The sequence below is a fragment of the Fragaria vesca genome, linkage group LG6, assembly GCF_000184155.1.
Source record: "Fragaria vesca subsp. vesca linkage group LG6, FraVesHawaii_1.0, whole genome shotgun sequence".
Taxonomy (NCBI): Eukaryota; Viridiplantae; Streptophyta; class Magnoliopsida; order Rosales; family Rosaceae; genus Fragaria; species Fragaria vesca.
In genome coordinates, this window is record NC_020496.1 from 22,714,854 (window position 1) to 22,736,528 (window position 21,675).

The 21,675-nt window shown below is 37.0% G+C and overlaps 4 protein-coding genes across 4 annotated transcripts in view; 1 reads left to right on the forward strand and 3 right to left on the reverse strand.

Annotated features, from left to right (window-relative positions):
• The window catches only part of LOC101311406, a 6,656-nt gene extending 5,957 nt beyond the window's left edge, over positions 1–699 (reverse strand). The window contains exons 1-2 of the mRNA XM_004305636.1: positions 690–699; positions 249–430 (exon numbers count right to left, since the gene is read on the reverse strand). Of these exons, the coding sequence (XP_004305684.1) occupies positions 249–430; positions 690–699 (192 nt within the window). The remainder of the gene's footprint in view (positions 1–248; positions 431–689) is intronic.
• Positions 700–2,634: 1,935 nt separating this feature from the next.
• On the reverse strand, positions 2,635–4,577 carry LOC101313531 (E3 ubiquitin-protein ligase RHA1B-like). The gene is made up of 2 exons (XM_004303536.1): positions 4,437–4,577; positions 2,635–3,554 (listed from the first exon to the last, which is right to left on the reverse strand). Exon 2 carries the CDS (start codon positions 3,408–3,410, stop codon positions 2,937–2,939), a length of 474 nt encoding a protein of 157 aa, XP_004303584.1. The 5' UTR covers positions 3,411–3,554; positions 4,437–4,577; the 3' UTR covers positions 2,635–2,936.
• A 7,791-nt stretch (positions 4,578–12,368) lies between these two features.
• On the forward strand, positions 12,369–15,617 carry LOC101313819. The gene is made up of 8 exons (XM_004303537.1): positions 12,369–12,864; positions 13,352–13,450; positions 13,541–13,622; positions 13,731–13,750; positions 13,884–13,944; positions 14,596–14,660; positions 14,912–15,019; positions 15,113–15,617. Exons 1-8 carry the CDS (start codon positions 12,436–12,438, stop codon positions 15,173–15,175), a joined length of 927 nt encoding a protein of 308 aa, XP_004303585.1. The 5' UTR covers positions 12,369–12,435; the 3' UTR covers positions 15,176–15,617.
• Positions 15,618–16,029: 412 nt separating this feature from the next.
• Positions 16,030–20,244, reverse strand: LOC101314106 (zinc finger protein CONSTANS-LIKE 9-like). The gene is made up of 6 exons (XM_004303538.1): positions 19,924–20,244; positions 18,466–19,205; positions 17,912–18,127; positions 17,125–17,432; positions 16,692–16,827; positions 16,030–16,607 (listed from the first exon to the last, which is right to left on the reverse strand). Exons 2-5 carry the CDS (start codon positions 19,057–19,059, stop codon positions 16,692–16,694), a joined length of 1,254 nt encoding a protein of 417 aa, XP_004303586.1. The 5' UTR covers positions 19,060–19,205; positions 19,924–20,244; the 3' UTR covers positions 16,030–16,607.
• Between the last annotated feature and the right edge of the window lie 1,431 nt (positions 20,245–21,675).

Genomic DNA, 21,675 nt, shown 5'->3' on the forward strand with positions numbered 1-21,675 from the left:
CTCTTGTACTTAGGTTATATATTAAGAGCAATAGTACAATTTTGTTGTTTAGGGTTTAGAGCGCTTAAAATATCCAGAAATTATGGAAGTCCAATATGTTTTGAGTTTGACACCATAATGGAAATTTAGTATATAGTTTATAAGGGGATGTCTTAGAAACAGAAAAGACCGAGGGGAGATCTCTTCCACAATGTAAAAATCTCATGCTTCACTCACCAACATAATCATGTGCAGCCAGGCAAAATTACCTCGAGTTCAGCCTGCCATAAGTTTGTATGTTCTGTATGAGACATTGGTATAGCGATCCCTGGTTCCCAGGAGCCAAGAGCTGAAAGGTCTCCAGTTAAGTACAAAAACTGACCAGCTTCCAGATCAGCCTCGATTGTCCAAACTATTTTGCACATTCCTTTAAGAGAAGTATTTGACTTTCCTGAAAAACCAGAATGTGTAAGAAATAAATTATTTAAGGGGATGATGCGAAAGTTTAATCACTTTTAAGGATCATCATATGAAACACAGATATCATAGTTACGCAAGCCAACGCTACAGAAAGATTCATTATGTTAGTTTCACATATAATATAATATATATAGTAGGGGGGGGGGGGGAGTCAAACTTCCCCTCATAAGAGGTAGAAATTGGTAAAAAGGAATTTAGATTAGAACATATTAATCTGGAGTAGTGGTTACCTTTCTCCATGGACTTTATAGGGGCTCTCTGCATGGAACATTGCTTCGCTGTGCAAAGAGAGAATTTGAACACATTTCCAAGGGGTATGTGATGGTATATGTACCTGCTTTGATACAACAATCCAGTCAAGTTACTAAAATAGAGAGAGAGAGAGAGAGAGAAAGAGTAGGAAGACTTCTTAACATAACTAATCCAGGGATTCGATTCAGTTACATCAAATTCAAACCATCAGTTCCACCATTCATATACGAAACTAACGACATGTTGAGCACTCCATCTTAACATTTTTTGGCACACTGTCGTGACAAAAGTGGTTTCGAATTCAATGCAATGCCTAAGCAAGTCAGTGCGATATCAAGTTCATGCTGCAATCCACAACAAAACAGGATCTACATTGCAGTTACATTCTTGGTTTTATATTTAAATTTCAACACATATATCTTCCAGTTGAGCAACCCCAGAAAATTAACACTACCCAACTCCACTAAAAACTCGGACTTTCATAACATTTGCTACATAAAAACACCAAATACTGATTTGGGTAGCTATAAAACATAGTCTAAACCACAAAAACTCCATAAAGACACAAACTTTGGGTGTGTACATATCTCAATTCATGAGCAACCTATAAAAATAAGAGCTTTCTATAGCAAATGGGTTTGTGGCACTTACGGCGGTAGAAACCTAACGCCGAGCGAAGAGGAGAAGTGGGTGCGGTGGCGCCGAGGACAAGTATGAGGTTCGGGAATGTCCATGAGCCGCGCGGCCTCCATTGCAGCTCAGAATAGTGAAGCACAAGGTTGGTAAATAAGGAGTGCAGGCAGGGACAGTTTCGTCATTTGGGGGCTTCAACTTTGGGAAGTTGGGATATTGGATATAATGGAATTTGGGAGAAGAAGAAGAAGGGGAAGAAGAAGAAGATAGAGTGCATCAATGTATTGGTCTGCAGTTTAACTGGTGTGTGTGTTTGGCTTGGCGCCTTGTACCACCGCTCACACGTGTGAGGCTGTGAGCGTGTGAGTTTCTTTCTTCTTCTTCTTTTTTCTTTTGAGAAATTGTTAGTTAAATTTTTTGATGAGGACACCGTGAGTGACTGGAGTTCTTAATGGAAAAGGCAAGGGTGAGTGAAATTTTGCTCGATTTAAATATGGTGGTCTTGGTTTTTGTTTATTTTAGTAAAATTGTACTACACGCGCTTTTGAATCATCATCATATTAGAAGAGTCGTAAACATGAAGAGTATCAAAACAAAAGGGTTTATGGGTTATATGGTTTGGTTGGATGATTTAGCTTCAGATTTGTCTGACAGTTTCTTTAAAATTTCTCTCATAATGGGGAAACACTTTTAATGCTTCAAGCAATTTTTCTTCTCCAATTCCAACAGATTCCCCATTTGAAGATGCTCTATAAGAAGCCTGATTTTTGGTTTGTAAGTTAAAAGAACTGCATAAAAAGAGTTGAGACTATGATAAATCATGATTCACAAACTTAGCGAATCAGAGAACAAATTGATTGAGATTTTAATCAATTTAAGTTAAAATGCGTTCAACCAAACATAGTACTTTTTAGACTCCATATCGTCCAAACTCAAAACAGATTGAGATAGATACGTATGTTCAACTTTTAAACTCATCAATTTGAATTTAACAAACAAATAGCTTAATTCTGTTTTGGCATACTTTTAAACTCCAAATTTGGCATCAGATTGGATAGCTTCAGCTTCTTCTTGTTTATGGCTTTACGCCATTGTTCAAAGTATGAGGAAGAATCCCCTCGATGCTTTTAACAACTCGATGCCTCATCCGACAGTGCTACATTTCTCCAATACAATACAATGAGCAATTCAAGATATACCTTATGAAGACAGCAACCATAACCATATATAAGAAAACACCAAATGGTCGGGTTTTCTTTATCTAACACACTGTTTGCTAGCTTAGGCATTGTTAATACTTGATACCATATATGTCTGCATAGATTTTGATTTGACACACTACATCATGATACAAATAGAACTCTGAAAGCTCACTGAACATAAAGATGAAAGTAGACGTGTAAGATTCTTCATAATATATACAGCAGTAAAACTTTTGGTCAAGAGATTAAGATACATCAACACATTATCACAGTTTTACCTCCCACACAGGCATAACAAACACTTTGGCCAGCTGATGCATTCTTGTAAAGAAAAACCTGTACACTAAATACTATACATGAAGTCTCAATGACTTGCATGTGGTAAATTGTTCACCAAAAGCAGGAGGTCTCCTCCACAGGCATTAAAGGAGTCCTACAAAGAGGGCATGTAATGTTCCAGTAGTTCAACCACTTCTCCAAGCAATCTTGATGGAAAACATGGCCACAAGTCAAGTGGTTTATCTCGGATTCTGGTTGGAACTCACTTAGGCAAACAGAGCAGTCGTGCTCTGTCTTGAGGTTACACACGCTATCAAACCGAACGGCTGGGATGCGGCTCCTGATCTCCTCAATGTAACTGCCTGAGGAAGAAAGATGGAGCTCGAATGTTTCTGAGGGGTCTTCAATGTATTCCTCTGATGGGGGTGAAGACGGTGAGGCTGAGGATGAAGATGAGAGGCGTATTCCAACTATTCGGAGGATGGATCTCACTAGGCCCTTGATGATTGAAACCGAAAGAGCTGTGTTTACCAAAATCACACACATAAATCCTTCTGATGGAGCTGGGAGACTTGAGAGACCCATTTAAGCAGATGCACAAGTTCTAAGGGACTCCAATTTGTAAAAGATAGTTGTATTTTGGCAACTAGAAAGCCCAATATCAATTTGATGAGCAGGAGTTGAGTCACAAAAAGATGAAATGTCCCCGTTTTCTTCTTGCTAACAGAGCTGCAATGCAGTAAAGAGCAGAAATTAGAACTTCATACAACGAATAATAAATTATACAATTGTAAAGAAGAGGATTAAGCATACAGCCATACAGGCTTTAAGAATAAAAGAAATGCATCATATAATTCGTATGGAACACAAACTACGGCTATGAAGATCATGAATATGCAAGAAAGGGTCTATGAAAAGTATAAGAAAACCGATCTGAAGCAGAAACCATAAAATAAGAGGGAAATCATATCAATGAAGCACAACAGCAATCAATATATTTCTTCTCTTAGAACTCCTCCTTTCTTAATGTGCACATCTTAATAGAGAAATGAAATTATAAAATACAGGTTACTTGGGATTGGTAAAGGCTATAGCCTGCATAGCCTACTCCTAGGCTTTAAAAAGCAGAACCTATATTCCTTCAAACTCACCACAGCAAATAAAACTTTGCAAGAAGCACAAAAACAGAGTCATGGACAAATAACAATGGATCCAAATTCTGAAACCTTCAAATTTAAGCAATGCCAAAGTTGGATAGATGTAGATAAAACTATTGAAAAAGCTTTATTTAACATCAAGATCTACCAAAACTGTGATCTTGATGCAAACTAACATGGTCAAGAAAGAAGATCAATATCAATTGAAAGATAAGAAGAAAGAAATGCTGAATCAACATGATCCCAATACAAAACCCAATTTCCTGCACCCCAACAAAATGAATTAAGATCTAGCATTATTCATATCATCCATCAAAATCAAAACTTGAGGCAAAGATTTTGCCTTTTTTCTTTACCACATTGAAACTCAAAAAAGGACCCAGAAAGCATAGATGAACAAAGAAGCAGGAATAAAGGCTATAGATTGAACTGTAGCTGATTAAGAGATACTTACACAAAGTGAGGTTTAGAGTTCAGAGAGAAACTCAGAACAAGTTCTTTGAATTCAGGCAGTTGTTTGGTTTAGAACCACAGAGCACAGAAACATGTGTTTGGTTTGACAATGGCTGCTCTCTGCACATCTATTTCTTTCTATATATAGAGCAAAGCATCAATGCCTGATATACGGGGCAACTAACCCAAGTTTTCTAACCATGGTTAGACTTCCGTCTTTTGCGGACTCTGTTATTCATTAACCATGGTTACTTTATATCAACACCTCCTTTTTCATCTGAACAGAAGAGAGTAGACTCAGTAGGGACCCTCTGTTTTGCTTCATTTAGCTCAGATGCTTCAACTTCTTTTCCATTTTCACACGACTTTTGTGTGCAAATTTTAATTACCTACCAAGTATGACAAATATTTAGCATACCATGATGTAACATTGTAACCCTCTCCAAAATAAGATCCTTTTGTTTCATTTTATTTCACAAAGAGGTAGATCCATAGATGTAAGTTTAGCATTAATTATAAGTAAATGTTGTGCCGAGCCGTGGAGAGTATGTAAGAAAGAGCAGCGGCCGACTCAATAAGTGTGAAGTTTTTGTATGTAGGGCTGGATGGGAAATCATAACTAAGCAACAAATACATGACAAAACAGTCATTTCAATAACATCTTATGACCAATATCATGAAAATTGAGAAAAACTTGCTCTTATAGAGAAGCTATTGAATATGCTCTTACAAACTAGTATGAAGAATAAAAAACAAGAAAATGAGTGTGGATAGATAATTTAGGTGCACTAGTGAGTGTGGATAGTAACACAATTTTATGATAATCTTTTATGCACTAGTGAAAATCTACAATTCTTATACCTTTTTTGAATCATTATATTGTATTGCTCCTCAAAATGTTGGATCATTTAGAAACATAATGAGATTTTCTCATATGTATTGCTCTTCTTATAAAAAGTGTTATTTTTTTTTCGTACTACATTACGAGTTCAATGTCTATAAAATCAGCTAGGCATGAACGTTTTGTATAAGCATATGAGTCGTTTACTCTGTTTTTAGCCGATTAATATATTTCTTATTCAGTGTGATATCCAGAATTCTAGTTCATTTTTGCATTGAAAACAAGTAAAAGTCTAAAAGATATTCAAAATTATCTAGGGTCTCATCAAAATGTTGTATTTACATGTGTCAACATTTTTTAGCTATATGAAGTAATTGGTAACATACTCCCTAGTCCATACCTTCTATATATGCTCTCATGTACTACACAAAACCTCCCATGTACTACATATACAGGTGTCACATATTTCAATTACATGTCACTCTGCCCCTAATGTCACTTCAGAATACATGTCCCATTTGAACAATGTCACTGTGTAGATAAGTGTACATGTGTCTTCATTTGCTTCTGTGCTAGTGAACCCCCTTTAGAAGCTTCTGCCTACGTGTTGTTTGACGTAAAACGTGTCGTTTAACGTGAGGAGAGCACCACCAAAACGACATGACGGTGGACCAATGGAGTGCCCCCCAATCATCAGGCCCCCGTAGTACAGGTGGCAAAGAAGAAGTGTTTGGAATATTGATGAACGACCCTTGGAACATTTCTATATGAACCTTCTTTCACATCTCATAGATTCTTTTTATTTTCTATTTTGGTTACAAATGAAAGAGGAAGATAAGGTATTATATTGTACGTATTTACATTTGTTGTATAGTTCCTTGATGGAATCTTCCACGAGAATGACAAATTGTCCTTGATTGGTATCATTGCACCGTGACTGACCTAGCTAGAATGGAGTATATCAAAAATATGAAAGACCACCTGCCACATCAAAATCTTGTTGTCTACATATGTTTCTGATCAACATTCAGTGTCTTTTGATGAATTGATCGCTCTTGATGAAATTTATTTTACTGTATTAGTTTAACGAATAACTCGTGACATATTAAGATAATTTAAACTAATTAGATTGAGTAAATTTTTTTTAAAGTAAAATAAATTACAACAAGAAGCCTCGCTCTTAGGCGCCCAACACAAAAAAAAAAAAAATACGAGCAGAAGAGTCGTATGAGCATGAGAGGAAACCCCATCATTCGCTATCAGCGACTCTGGAGCCTTAACACTGGTATATATGATGGTAATTCTGAAAAGTTGTGCACAATCACGCCGCTACCGGTGGTGCATGCATGGCGTCTAACTGTCTATTGTCTCTAGCTCGATTGGTTGCAAGTGGGTGGTTCGATCAGGCAGATCTCCTGGTGTGAGCAATATTGGTCCTAATTTGGTTTCTGTTGCGTATAAATCTTGTTGAGTTGTTGTTGCATATGGGTTTGGCTCTTGGCTGGCCTTTTGTTTTTCTTTTTTCTTTTTTATAATTGGGGAGTCCTTTTAATGAAAGCCTTTAAGTTGATGACTAATTGAGATTTGTTTGCTTTTGCTTTTCCTACCCGGTTGCTGGGTTTTGTTATAGTATGCCTTCGGATTAATGAGAGTTCTTGGTTTAAGTTTGTTGCCAAGTTAATAAGAAAAAAAAAATTATTTTCGAAATATAAGAATGATGTACACAATATATACCACAGACTGACGCAATATAATCTCTTCCTATATATTCTCATTGTACATTCATACAAAGTCTCAGTATTGTTGGACTCCTTAAAAAGACTAGAATTCTGATTACAGATCGACTTCATGCATTTACTGATCGACTAACCAAATCATTTGTTTGCTTTTTTATTTTCTTGGTGTGGCAGGCATATTCCTTGGACAAGAAGTAAAACCTACAGGAGGTATGTAACTACTGTACTAAATGGATGAACTTGTACTGTATAGGCTCTTTGGGTAAATCAAAATTTAACTACTAGCTAGCTAGCTAGTACTGAAATAAGTTATAACAACGTACGTAATATCCATGGTGGGTATTATACGGTGATGGATGAATTGAACTTAGACCGAAGAAGAGTGTTGATGAACTAAACGGACATGCATGGACAAAGAGACAGTCTCTCTCAACTATTGATGGCTGACACAGATGGAATTGTAATGGCCTGTTGGCTGCTGCACAGAAATGGACATGGAGTATCACATGCCCTTGCACTCTAGCCTGCGTGTTCCATCCTCATCAAATCTGGAAACATATGCAGCTAGCGGTGAAATGAATCATAGATCGAACACGTTAAAGCCCTGCAGCCACACAGAGAGAGAGAGAGAGAGAGTATTTGCTGCTGCGCGCTGATGATGATGTCGTCACCGATAAACTTGTCCTGATCCGTATATATGTCATCGATAAAAGAGGATACAGATGTGCTCCTCACTTTATTTCCTCATTTTCATCCCACCTGTTTAGATGCATAACATATCTCATTTTATTTAACTCATCTAACCATGGTTAACAATATAAATCTAAAATTATTTATTTAATTTAAATATATAAGATTATTTCGGGTTTGAGATTTAGGGTTAGGAGTTTGGGGTTTCAATTTTTGAGTTTAGAGCTTATTCTTTCAACATGATTAGATATAATTAAGTAAACTCTAAAACTCTAAAACCCTAAACCCCAAATCTTAAACCCTAAACTCTAAATCTTAAACCCCAAACCCTAACCCTTAAAAGCAAATGCCTAATGTCATAAATTTAAATTAAATAAATAATTTTAGATTTATATTGTTAATTATGGTTAGATGAGTTAAATAAAATAGGACATGTGTCATGTATCTAGGTGGGTGAAGATGAAGGTGGAAAAGTAAGGATGGAGAGTAAATTTGTATCCGATAAAAGAAGTGGAAGCCGGAGATTCTGCTGGGTGTCTCTTTCTCTCCTCCAACGAACTCTGATGCATACCGATGCATATATGTTTGCATACGTATTCTTTAAATTCGGCACATCATCACCTGGAATAACTATCTAGCTCTCTCGAGGTACGTTGTTTATATTCTCTTGCATGTGAGTGAAATCTTTTCGGCAGATATCCATGACTATATTATATGGCATATTGTGCGGCAAAATATACCAATGCATGCATCAGTATTTGTTATTTCAAAGAACGAATAAACTTCATTGACTTGAAGATTATTACGATCATCATCATCGTCTACTAGCTTCACCATAGTTTGGTGAAACATAACAACAAGATGCGTCGATCATGTAACATATATTAATTAGAAGATTATTTAGAACAGGTCCAAAATGTTGAAAGTGTCGATAACTGAAATGTAAATGAAAGAAAGGAGATATGATGTCTTTGGAAAAGATCTTGAAGTTCATCTTTTTCTTAAAACTGTCCAAATTCTTGTTAAAATTGTTGTTTTTACAATTAATCAAACCAAAAAGAACAAAAAGGATAAGAGACGCACATCATAATTACTCCAACCACGCGGCTTGTTTGGTAGCAAGCTGCATGAGGATCATGATATGGTAATCAGGTGAATATCACGTGCTATTCCGTCTCTATTCTCAGACCTAATTTGTCCATATATTACCTTGTTTTGTTTTGTGGCATATCATATGATTCAATTCATCAGCAGAAGAATTGAGAGAAGAAAGCAGCAAACGAACCCCTACGTCTTGTTATTTGTTGCATTCTGTGTTTCATTCCCTGTTGTCTCAATGTCAGTTTCATCTTACTTTGCTACTTGATGCCTATTGGCAATGGCATTCATCTACTCCGCCTCAATCATCAGATTGTTAAATGAGTGGGATTATGGGAAGTAGCTAAGCTAATGTTGACTAAAGGTGTTTGAGTTAACTTACTAATTTTTGGTCAAGTAAATATAAAATTTCCGACAAATTTCTTGTATTTTTAATACGAATGTTTGAATTTTCGTATGGTATTATAGGGACGTGTGAAATATATATTATTCACTTTATTAAATTGTTTAGCTTATCAAGTGTCACTTGTTCTAAAATTAGAATTAAAAAATTACCTTGTGTGGTAAAGTTAATTGAGATGCTTAGCATGTAACACTCATGTTAAGAGTTCAAGTTCTGACTCCTACCAGTTTGTGGCTAGCACATATGAGAGGCTTCTGAGTTTGTGTGTTTACGGTTGGAGATTAGTATGACTTTGTTGGGATACTCTCGTGAACCTAGTCTGAATACTGATTGAGTAGGTGTGCAATGATGGAGTCAGCCCCATCATGCTCTCCTAAGTTGAATGCTGACTCATTGGCTTGACTGATGTGTGACATTCTCTTGATATTTTTAGCTATTAAGAGTTTGAATCCTGACTACTACCAGTTTGTGGCTAGCAAGTATGAGAGGCTTTCGGGTTTGTGTGTCTGCAGTAGGAGATTAATCTGGCTTTATTGGGATACTGTCGTGAACCTAGTCGTACGTCGATCTGAATACTGACTGAGTGGGTGAGCAATGGTGGAGCCAGCCCCATGCTCTCCTACGCTGAATGCTGCCTCATTGGCTTGACTGATGTGTGACATTCTCTTGATATTTCTAGCTGGCATCAATGGACAATACTTGGCTGACCATATGTGGCCTGTCAGTGGCATAGCTAGAAATTTAAATTAGAAGGGACAAGACATAAATAGTAAATACATTCGGAAAAAAATTGTTCAATAACATAATTGCTCATTTATATATCCAACCCAAAAATCATAGTCCATTTTAGTCTTTGATTTTGCATGTTGCTAAGTTGGTTTAGGTTATAAATGATTCATTGCAGTTTTAGTCCGTGATACTTTTACCTTGGTTCAGAGTATTGTCCTATATGGTTTTATCCGAATAAGATTTTAACGACGCTACTTATTTATTTACTTTCCGCTGGTTGGAGTTTCCATGCACCTCTTGGTTATAAGTATGTAATTTCATAAAAGTTACGAGCAGCGCATACACGCTTTTATTTCCAAACTTTCATATTAGACAGTGGATTGTTATTTTTGACTCTCCCACACTTATATTTTTTAATTGAATAAAGTTCCACTTTCTTCTAAAAAAAGTAGAAGATAATAACATAATATTGTTCCATGTAAAATGTTAAAATAGTAAGAATTAAATATAGTGTTATAAGTTACCTTATGAGATTAGAATATCGATAAAGAATCTGATAGACTGATACAAACCGGAAAGAAAAAGAGATGAAATCATGCATTTAATTGAACCAATTAAAGATAAAAAAAAAGTATTATTATGGATTGTTAACCTTAGTTACGAGGGTCATTATAGTTGTTGATACCCAAAAAATCAATATTCATGCTCAATGGATATTCCAAGCTCAATAAAGAAATACACATGTAAATTACATTCGAAATACAAAAGTTACATATTTATTCGAATATTTATGCCACGCATGTGGACCCAAGCCACAATCACGCTCTTGAGGCTTACAAGTTTGGGTGTGGTGTGGAAGGTAACGGAAGTACATGAGACTCACTCTCGGTTTTGGTTGTTAGCAATTTTGGACTTGGGACCAAAATCCAAGCTCAACAACCTAAATCGTTTAACGAGCATGCAAAGATGAGAACCAAAACCCATAAGACCAAATACAGCCTAATACTTTCACTGCAATAGTTATCCCCCAGTTATCCAATTACCCCGCAGTAATCTATCTTCTCTTCTACGCCAAATACAAAGTCCCATTCAATTTCTTCATTCTAGCTATTCTAGTTCTAATCTGCAACAGGCTTTTCCAAAACATGCAGCCTTTTCAATAAGATATAGTTTTATGACTCTTGTCAATTCCAACACCAAGACTACAACCACACAACAACTCCTAGAAATCTGCTATTCAAATCCAATTTCAGAGACAAACTAGACCTCCTTTAAACCACATGGTTATTACCTTGTTCTCTAGATGTGGTTTTAACAATAGATCTCATAATCTTGTATTGGATTCACTTCCTCCAGCCTATAAATAAAGGTTCTTAGTTGCTGCAAACACAACACAACCTCCGGTCAACTTACTTCAGAAACACAAAGCAACATATCTCTCAAGCAAGCTTCAAGCAACATGCCAAGCATCCCTAGTCTCCAATCCAAAACCATTCTCAAGCTCTAAACAACCCTAAACCCATCAAACACCACCAGATCCTTTTTCTCCTCACTGCAGTAGATTACCCCACAACAAACCTTTAGCCATAGCAAATTCTCATCTTTTGCAACTCATGTGCTTGTAGCTCCCACGCCTTATGCCATCTTGCAAGCTCTTTCATATATTTTGTCATCTGTTATGCTACCAAATCCATGTCAAGTTACTGCCAACATATCACGCGAAGCATGCCACCGCAACAAGTTACTGTAGGGAGACCTGGGGAAAACACACATAGAGCTTCTTGAAGCTTTGAGCTCAGTCCTTGAACTCAGAGGGCTAAAATAGAGGAGATCAAGCTAATTTACCAATCCCAGCAGCCTCTATTAGAAATGACCCCAACAATAGTATGATAGTATAATTAACATTCAATGTTCAATTAAATCAACAATTATGAGAAGGGTCAACCCCTCTCTCTCTATGCCCTTGTGGTCCGCTGGTCTTAACCAACCACGGTTTGGTTCATTTGCATATTAACACGTGTCCTTTTATGTTTTATCAACTCCATCGTCATATGTGGTTAGCGAAGTATTATCTGGCGCCAATCTAGTCCTCTTTACTTTAGATGCTCTTGTTTTTTGGGCGAATAATGTGAAAGAGATTATTTTTGCTATACAAAATAACAAATTGATAGGTTACTATAATGAGTCTGTTGTGAGTCAAACTCATGACCTTCCACATACAAGGGGAGACTTATACTACTAGACCAAATGATACTTGGTGAGAAAACTGAAAATTGATTTCAACTTTATAATTTGATTTCAATACTTCATAGTTTTGTCTGGAGAAAATTGCCAAAGGAAAAAGACCATTGGGCTTTTAGATCATCAGTCAGGGGTTTTTGTGAGCCCAATCACCCCAAAGCTAAAACCCTAGCAACTCTATCCCCCAATATCCCTCTGTACTGAAATCATTCTTCACAAGCAAAAAGTCGAGACCTTTGAATTGGTTCTGAGCAGAGAAGCCATGGCGGAAGAGACCCAATTAGCAGAAGCAGTAAGAGGACCAAACAAGAGGCGAATAGGGAAGTCAAAGGGCTCCAAAGCCAGAAAGAAATCGAAGAAGATGCCGCACGCTTCGGACGGAAGCAGAGCCATGAAGCCCAAGAAGATTGACCCCAAAATGAAGAAGCTTTATCGAAAACGAGCCAGAGAGTACGATTCAGATGAGGAAGAAGAAGAGGAGAAAGAGGAGAGTGGTGGGTCTGAAGAAGAAGAAGGAGGAGAAGGAGAAGAGAAGGAAGCAAAGGAGAGGCGTGAAGCGGAGAATGGATTCTCGGATGAGGAGGAAGACGATGAAGTTCTGCCCGGAATCATGAAACTTTCGGAGGGGTGTAATGCGTTTAGGTTGGCTTTCAAAAGCATTATCAAGAAGAGTGTTGCCGACGATGTGTTGGTGAGTAATGGAATTTGATTTTGTGTTTAAATTGTTGTAAAGTTTAGATTTTTGGTGTTGTGGTTAGATGCATTGGTAATTAGAGCTGTGTTGAAGTTCTGATGAAGCATTGGTAATTAGAGCTGTGTTGAAGTTCTGATGAAGCATTGGATTGAGCTCTTATGTCTGTTTGTTTAGATTCATGCTGTTTTAGGGTGCTGTTGTTTCATCATGAGCAATGAGTATGTGCTCTAGTATCGGATTGCTTAGTTGAAGTTGTGATGATGCATGGCTGAGCAATAGAAATGTGCGTTTCATCTCTAGTTTAGTTCAGGGCGGTGTTCTGATGTTGAACTGGTGAGCGATAAAAGCTGCACTCTTTAAGATTGTTTAGTTTAGAGCTGTGTTGGAGTTGTGATGATGTATGGGCGAGATAGGATTGAGTTTGGAGCTAATTGTTTTGTTTAGGATTTGGTTTAAGGATTTTGTTTTGTTTTTCTTCTTGCAGGGACCAATAATATCAGGGAACAAGAAGCTTATTGCAGAAAAGCTTGCTGAAGCGGAAGCTGAGCGCAAGGTCAAGGGAGAGGCTAAGGACAAACAATTGGTAATTCATACCCTCTATTCACTTGTGATTACATATAAATGTGTTCACTGTCACATGTTCAAGATTTAATAGTGCTTTTCAATGTTACAGGTAATAGAAAAGGGGCATGTTGTGAATCCTGTCAACTTTGACCCGCATGAAAAGTTTCTAATTAGTCTTGCTACTAGAGGAGGTATGTTTTATTTTTCTTCACTTGCTGATGTATAGATATCCTAGCTTTATCAAATTCTTCTCATACTGACTAAGTTCACATTTGCATATGGGAATGCTGGATTTGCAGTGGTCACATTGTTCAATGCTGTAAGTTGCTGTAACTTTGCTTTCGAATTGATATATACATTTTGAAGTGTATTGTACAATTCGTTTCTGCTTTGTACAATTCGTTTCTGCTTTGTCATATTTAATCGTGATGTCCTGTTGGCATCTAATGCAGGTTAGCAAGGCACAACATGCTCAGAAAGGGCTGGATCCTTCCAGGTTTAAAGATGCAAAAGGTATGCTTGTAACCACCCCAACTTAAATATAAGAGCCTCTTATTCTTCCCTATTTACTTGTTATGTTTCATACATCATTCATGGACATCTGATGTTTGTAAAGCTTTGAAAAATGGTTTTACACTTCAGATTGAGAATTGAGCATGTATGTGGTCTCATAAATACAACCCCCCTCTCTAACCTTGGTTTGAATAGAAAATCCAGGGCTGTTTTCTGTTTCCAATAAATGTTACATGTAAGCTCGAACATGTTTGGTAGATTGGGGAAAAGATTCAGGGACATCATTTTAAAAGGCTGCTACTCACTCAATCATCAAACCCATTACTCTCTGAGTCACTTCACCTAAGAGAAGAATCGTGGCATTACGTCATTTATACCCAAAGAATGATCATTACTCGGGGCATTTTCTTGGGTGAAATCATTTTATGCATATTGACTTGATTTAAGCGATTCTAGCTTATCATCATTTTTTGGACATGACATGTTTTGTGTTGCCCTGCAAATCTCCCTCATTTTGGGACAATTTGATTGTTTCATTGTTCATATGACTTGAATAATTTTCCAGTGGTAATGTTCGCTTAAAATGTGGAAACTTATTTATATTCTCTTTTTATGAGTTTAATCTGGTTATTGTTTTTGAAATATTTTCAGTGATAAGAAAGCGGAGGAAAGAAGCCTTCTTTTCAGAGTTGGGGAAAACTAGTGCTTCTGCAAAGGTGGGCTTTTATGCTCTTTTTTTCTCGTAACTGTATTACCTTGATGCTTTTGAAGGGTGGAAGGGATAGTGCAAACTTTCTAGTTTTCCACGATAAAGATTTCTGACATACACCATTGCCTGTAGAATTTAAAGTTCCTTTTCAAAATAAGATTATCGTCCAACCACCCAATTATCTATAGAATAATGAAGGTCAACATATATAAAGCTTGTAAGCTGAACTGGTTTTAAATACAAATGATTGACATGCAGGCTCAGACATCTAAAGGCTCAGTGGACAATGAAGGGCCTGCCTGGGCTCCATTGCGAGATAATTTCATGCTAACAAATTCCAAGTTGAAGGACTGGGATAAAATGCCGGTAAGTATTACTCTTTTCTCCCTCACATCTCATATCAAGTTTATGCGGTGTACTAGGTTTGATTCTTTCATTGACATTGCAATCTGCGTACAGGAGCAAGTTGGGAAAGATGACATTGGAAGGATGTCAGAAGATAGTAGTTCGGAGGATGATTAGTGCTGTGGAACTACATGAACAGCTAAATGCTGATTCTCTGTTAGGCAAATACTTTGTCCACTATAATGTTATACTTGTATCACTAGTTCACTACTACCTAAGAATTGTCCCCAACATATTACTTTTTGTTATAAATGAGTGCTTCAAGATGTTGTGCATATCTTCTGTTGCTTCTATTGCTTGCTCCTTATTTTCAACAAAATTTGGAAACTTGAAAAGAAACATAGCAAGGAGTACAAAGTACAGAGATACTCGGAGAAAAACACCTTTCAAAAGGAAGAAGGAACAAAATTAACGCCTTGACCTCTTCTTCAGGAGGAAATCACTTGAGATCTTGTGTTTGGAGGTCGTATCAAAACCTCCTCCCAACTCGAGCTAACTACCAAAGATTATGAAGGTCATTAGGAGTTTGTGATGCAGCCGTCCATATGAGGATGTTGGTACCCAGCAGCAAAACAATTCATTACAGGTCCACAATTCATCCTCACTGTCTACATGTCTTCTGTGTCTTTAAAGAATGGATGTTGGAGCAGGCAATGACGCTCAATACAGATCACAAACTACTGATTTGTGGCATTTGATATAGTGTGAAACTGCTCAGGATAGTGTGCAGTACCACGGCTTGGTACCACGACTATGTGCAAGTTATTTCCTCTCCTGTGAACTGCCAATCCGGCCATCTGGCAGGACTCAGGAGATACACATCCTACTTGAGGATTTCTTGAGCTTTGATTGTAAACTTGTAATCATCTTCATTGATCATTTGAATGAATGAAATCCTCTTATACACTGATAAAAAAAAACCGAAATGAAGGTGAAATATGTGATAATACTACACTGATAACAGAAGGATAAGTAACTATCGAGTACAAACTATACTCCTTAAACTGCAAGGTAAGAACATAATAGATGAGAAATTTACAACTTCAGGTTTATTGTTTGACCTTGTAACTGTTTTGGGCCAATCTCAAAATACTCAACTTCATACATACAGATCCTGTGCATGTCAAATGAACAAAAAGAAAGACTACAATTGCTGGCTTTTCTACCCACCAGCAAACTACAAGTTTGGCAATGCAAAGATTATATATGTCATCAGAGCAGGACAAAAAAATATAACAACTGGGATTATCAACACGAAGCATAATTATGGCTGGAAGACCAATATGGATCCTCCCTGGAGAATGATTTCACAGATGAACTTTGCCCCAGATAAATATAAACGGAAATGGAATCTCATAGCTTCATGGCACGGGCAATCTATACAATGTCATGATCCGTCAATCGTTTATGGTGGTGATGTAGAATCAGAAATCTGCTCCTTCACTTATTGGTGAAGCATCGGAATCTGTTTTTTTCTGTTTTCTTTTTGCATCAACCCTTCTTTCCCAATGAGACTGAGGCTCCTATGATACAAACATACAGCTAGTCTCTGCACAATGAGAAGATGAATCAGTTTCACCATCTTAATTTAATAGAAAAAAAATAGTTTGTAAAAGCATGGTCAAAATTGTACTCAGTAGCTTCTGGTTCTGGTCTGGTTCAAAGGGTCGTAATCATAAGCTTCACCAGCTTTAATAAACCGCCCTTTTACACGCTTTCTTACATCTGCTCTTGCTTTGCGAGAGGCATACCTTACTCTTTTCTCAAACCTACCAAAAGAAAAGACAACAATAAGAATATGGATCCAGAAAGGCCATAAACAGCAATAGAGCATCCACATGTCTTTCATGGCCAAATAAGAGTGCTGTGAATATGCAACCAGTTCAGATAGAGGAAAGTACAGATGAAACAACAAGATGGAGAGATTTTAAAACACAACATAACACTATTGTTGCAAGTTGTAACACATATGCTGCTGACTTGATAAAATGAATGAAAGATTTATACCACAAAGTAGTACAGTATTCTGTATGGAAATAAATGTATATTTCTGATAGTATACTTACTTGCGTGCCTTCTTCTTTTCCTTGTAACGCATAACAGCATTACTTCGGTTAGCAGATTGGAAGGAATTCTCAGGGCCTGGAGGACACCATGGAGGTTCTCCCATGAGTAGCATCGAGGAAGCCCCACAATCTTGACAATCTCCAGCACTACTCTCTCCAGTGACACCCGAAAATGAAAGGTTTGACTGTGCTTGCTTTGGCACAAAAGAAACAATTGGTTCCGTTTTCGTACTCATTACAGAATCCGCAGATGCCGCGGTACTGCATGCTGGCTGCTGCAATGCATTTACTCGACCAATTGATGATCCCTGAAAAAAGAATACTAATTATGTCAATTCAACTCTTCAAGCAGTACTGTACTGACAACAATATATATTAAGAAATAAAAAAGACCATAGCATGAATGCACGACAGATGTTCATGGAAAACAAAAAGAAAAGGAAAAAAAGTAAATGACAATAAGCCTTTGTTCAGAATAATCATGCTTCTTTACACATCAAACATATAGTGGAAAACCTACTTCAATAGAGGGAAGAGCACCTTATATTCTCATATAGAAAATTCAAGGTTGTGGCATACAGTACTTCATTTCGAACGGAGTCATAATTCATAAATGATTCAACTCCTCTTGAATATTTTTTTGAACTAACAGAACCGGTCCATGTTTGGACCAAGAAACTGCATCTAGCTATACAGTGACAAATTCAAGACAAGGGCCTAGCAAATGAGCAAAAACAGATCAAGAAATACAAACACCTTCAGCAAGAAAAAAAGAGAATGAAATTACCTCAGCAGCAATTAATTCCTGAGCCCTGGACATGTTCTTTGCTCCAAACAAACTGTCAATCCCACCATTTTTGAAAAGCTCTTCAGAGTGATTCAGAGATACACCAAATAGTTCGTTATAATTTTCAAGATTTAGATCCATTTCATCCATATCAAAATCGCCATAAAGGTCATCATCTTCACAGAGCCCAGGGCCTTTGGTTCCGTGACAGTATAACTGCATATTATCAACATGAAATTGCAAAGGTCATTGACTTGTAAGTTGTAACAATTGAACTTCAAACAAAGTCACAAAGATATAGAGATAAATAAATTCTTCAGCTAATCCCAATCAGTTGGTGCTACATCTTTGGATAGAGAAAGCAGACCAGGAAAACTCAGTGAAGATGTGATGTTAAATGCTTATAGTTTAAAAAGGATAAAAAGGCACACTTAACAGCAAATGATATGATTGGATGCCAATGAAACTAAATGATGATAGGTCCATCAAGGGAAAAAGATAACAAGAGACGATCACAGACCACTAAGGCAATAATTTTGAGAATCATAATGTACCTTCGGCAATGTTGAGTTTGCAGATCCAGGCATCTGATCAACAACCTGAGGAGCTAAGTTAAGTGCAGGTGCCGAAGAGGAACCAACTAAACCATCAGATTTATCCATGGCACAAACGTCATTAACTTCAAATGTATCAGATGTATTCTCTCTGTTGTTATTTTCCTGGGGGCTACAAGCACTACCAGTGCTGTTCTCGGCGATGCTCATCAACCCCATTTCCTGCTCGCAAGCAGATTCGCCCACTGATGCAGAAGGTAACTCTAGCACGAATGACCAGATAGACGACAGTTCAGAAGCTGATGGGCAGCCAGAGTAACAATTAAGTGTTTGCCTCTTGTGTGAAGCAGCTGAAGTGGATGCACCATGACCCATCCAATCACAATTCTGACAAAGAGACACTCTCTCTTCTGTACATCTTACTAATGCTGGTTGTGAATTGCATCTTTCGCAGAGCAGCGTTCTCGAGTGACGCCTCGACAAGGCATTAGCAGAATGCACATTTCGGTCACATGATAAACATAAGCAAGCAGCATCAGACCGGCAATACACCATGGACCTTTGATCCCCACAGAAGTCGCATATGTAACCCATGTTTTCAAGTATCAACAAACTCTATTCTTCTATTGTAATCAAAACTTATCCGATTACCTAACCTCCAGTAAATCTGTATATGAATCCAACTGAAAATAGCTTCTCAGACAGAGACCACTACGCTGCAGACTATTTCTCACTACAACCTTCAATCAACACCAAAAACAAAGATTTAGTATATAGAAAATTTAGGAGAAGGAGCTTTTGCGGATAAGGCAATCTACCAAACAAGGAGGTTATCATGTCATTTCTAGCAAACAGGTTGAAAATGGAAACCTCAAGATCATTTCAGCTTCAACATGTCAAATCTCAAATAGTAACATTAAAAACTGATAGAGAGATATTGTTTTTACCGATTAAATAAAAGAAGGGTGATCCACAACAACAGCTAACATAACCTCAAACAAGAGAGGATGTGTTGTAAAACAAAAAGAAGAATACATGAGAAAAGCTAATGAAAAAAAAAGAGTAGCAGAAAGTGACAAAACCTATTGAATTGAAGAACTTTGAATCACCCAAAACACAAAAGAGATAAGCTTTTTTGAAGAACAGATTAGCAAGCTATCAACAACACCATATATCTATATATATAGCTAACAGGATTAAAGAGACTAATCACAAAGATAAGCTTCACAGCTCTTATAAAAAAAGATAAGCTTTCACAATTCTCAGGTTAAATTGAAAGACATATCCATTTCTCACCATATCTAGCAAAACAGGATCAGACCAAACACACGAAGCAAAACCCAAGTAATTCTATTACAGCACCCAGAAAAGCTTTGAACTTTGAACTAGAAAAAAGCCTGAAAAGTAGTAACAGAAAACAACCAGACAGATAGAGCATTCAGGGAAAATTTACCGTACCAGGAGGGAGAGAGAAAGGGGATAAGATCCAGAGACAGGTCTGGAATTTTGGGTTTCACTAATAAATCAAAATTTTTGGGAGAAAACCAAAAAAGATTGAAACTTTACAAAGCCCACAAAAGGAACCCTAACATGGAGAGCTTTGCTAGATTTTTAGATGTGGGAAAAGGGATAGAGATGGGGAAGACTACTGGATATAGGTAGGATGGGTTGGGGTTGGGGTTGGGGTTGGGAGAGAAAGAGAGAGAAGAGGGTGAGGGTGAGGGTATTTTTTTTTTTTTTTTTGGTGTGAGAAAATAGTGATGAGGTTGAGGTGGTGTGAGGAGCATAAGCATAATTTTTTTTAGTGTCAGATGGCAAAGATGGTGACTTCAGCAAAGTTGATAAAAAGTGCATTACTTGTGTGGGTCCATGTCCTTTTCCTAGTGAAAGGAAAAGTTAGGCCTTTCCCTTTTCTAGGTCCCTCCTTCATTATGATATTATTATTTTAGACAACAGAGCCACTTGTACAACTCTCACATCTCTTGTTCTTTTTCTCCTTTTTCCCTTGGGAAATAAAATAAAGGTGAAGTTGGTAAAAAGTGCTGCCACAGGGTCTTGCTGTGTGCCTGTGACTGAGTGTTCTTTTGGTCACCCTGGTTTATCTTCATTCCAAAAACTTGCTATTACAAATTTCAACTCTCAATTCTACTTAAAAAGAAAAATCAACTCATAATTCTCACATAGAGAAATTTCAACTCCCAAAGATAAATAGTAAAATCATTAGATTTTAATAATTTAATAATAACTTTCGGTATGGATGAAAGAGATTCGGAGAAATTAATTATTCTCGCTAGTACTTGTTTTCAAGATAAAGTGAATGTGAATAGTCATCATACGGTTTTTAAAACGTGATATTTGATAAATTGTTGTTTTTATTCCAAATTATGGTCAACTCTATGTTTGACTAAACAATATTGTTTGGTCTAGTAACATTGGTATCCCCTTTATAAATAGGAAGTCAGCTCAACGCATAATAAGTTGGTTGTTGTATTTTAGTCATTTATTTATTTTATAAAAATAAAATAAAAAACTCTACTTTCACTCTTGGTCTAAGAGGTTTCTCATGCACAACGGATGTCTTCTAAAAAAAATTGCACAACGGATGAGAATAGAGTGATATATTCTTCTACAAAAAAAAAAAAACAAAAAAATAGTGACATATTGTCCTATTGGATAGGAATAGCATAGTTTGCCCCTTCATTTCTGCTTCCTTTTTTTTTATTGTTGATTTTCCATTTGATTTTGATGGAGCTGCGCCCATCCAATCCAATTACATTGGGGTTCTTTAGTTTGCCACGATACCAATGCTTAATCATACCAATCCAATCCTTAAAACTCCTAGAAAACCTCTCATGCGTGCACATGAGGCAACTTGGAATCAACTACAAGACTCAAAAAGTGCAAGAGTCTCTTATGTTATTATGGACTTTGCATTCAACAATTATAGGCGGATAACAATGATATCATGTCCAAAAGTCATAATTCCACCCCAAAACTACAAGTGCTCTTTCCATGTTATGTTCTCACCCCATTACACAAGTAAAGAGTAAAGAGTAAAGACTAGCTGTTAACTACAATAGGCTTTTTGGATTAAATGCAATGGGTACCAATGTCTTACACATGTTATTTCATTATCTGTGATGTGATGAATGACGAAGGGTGTATTAAAATTTCTTTTTTTTTCAGTTTTTAAATATCCGCATCGTCCTT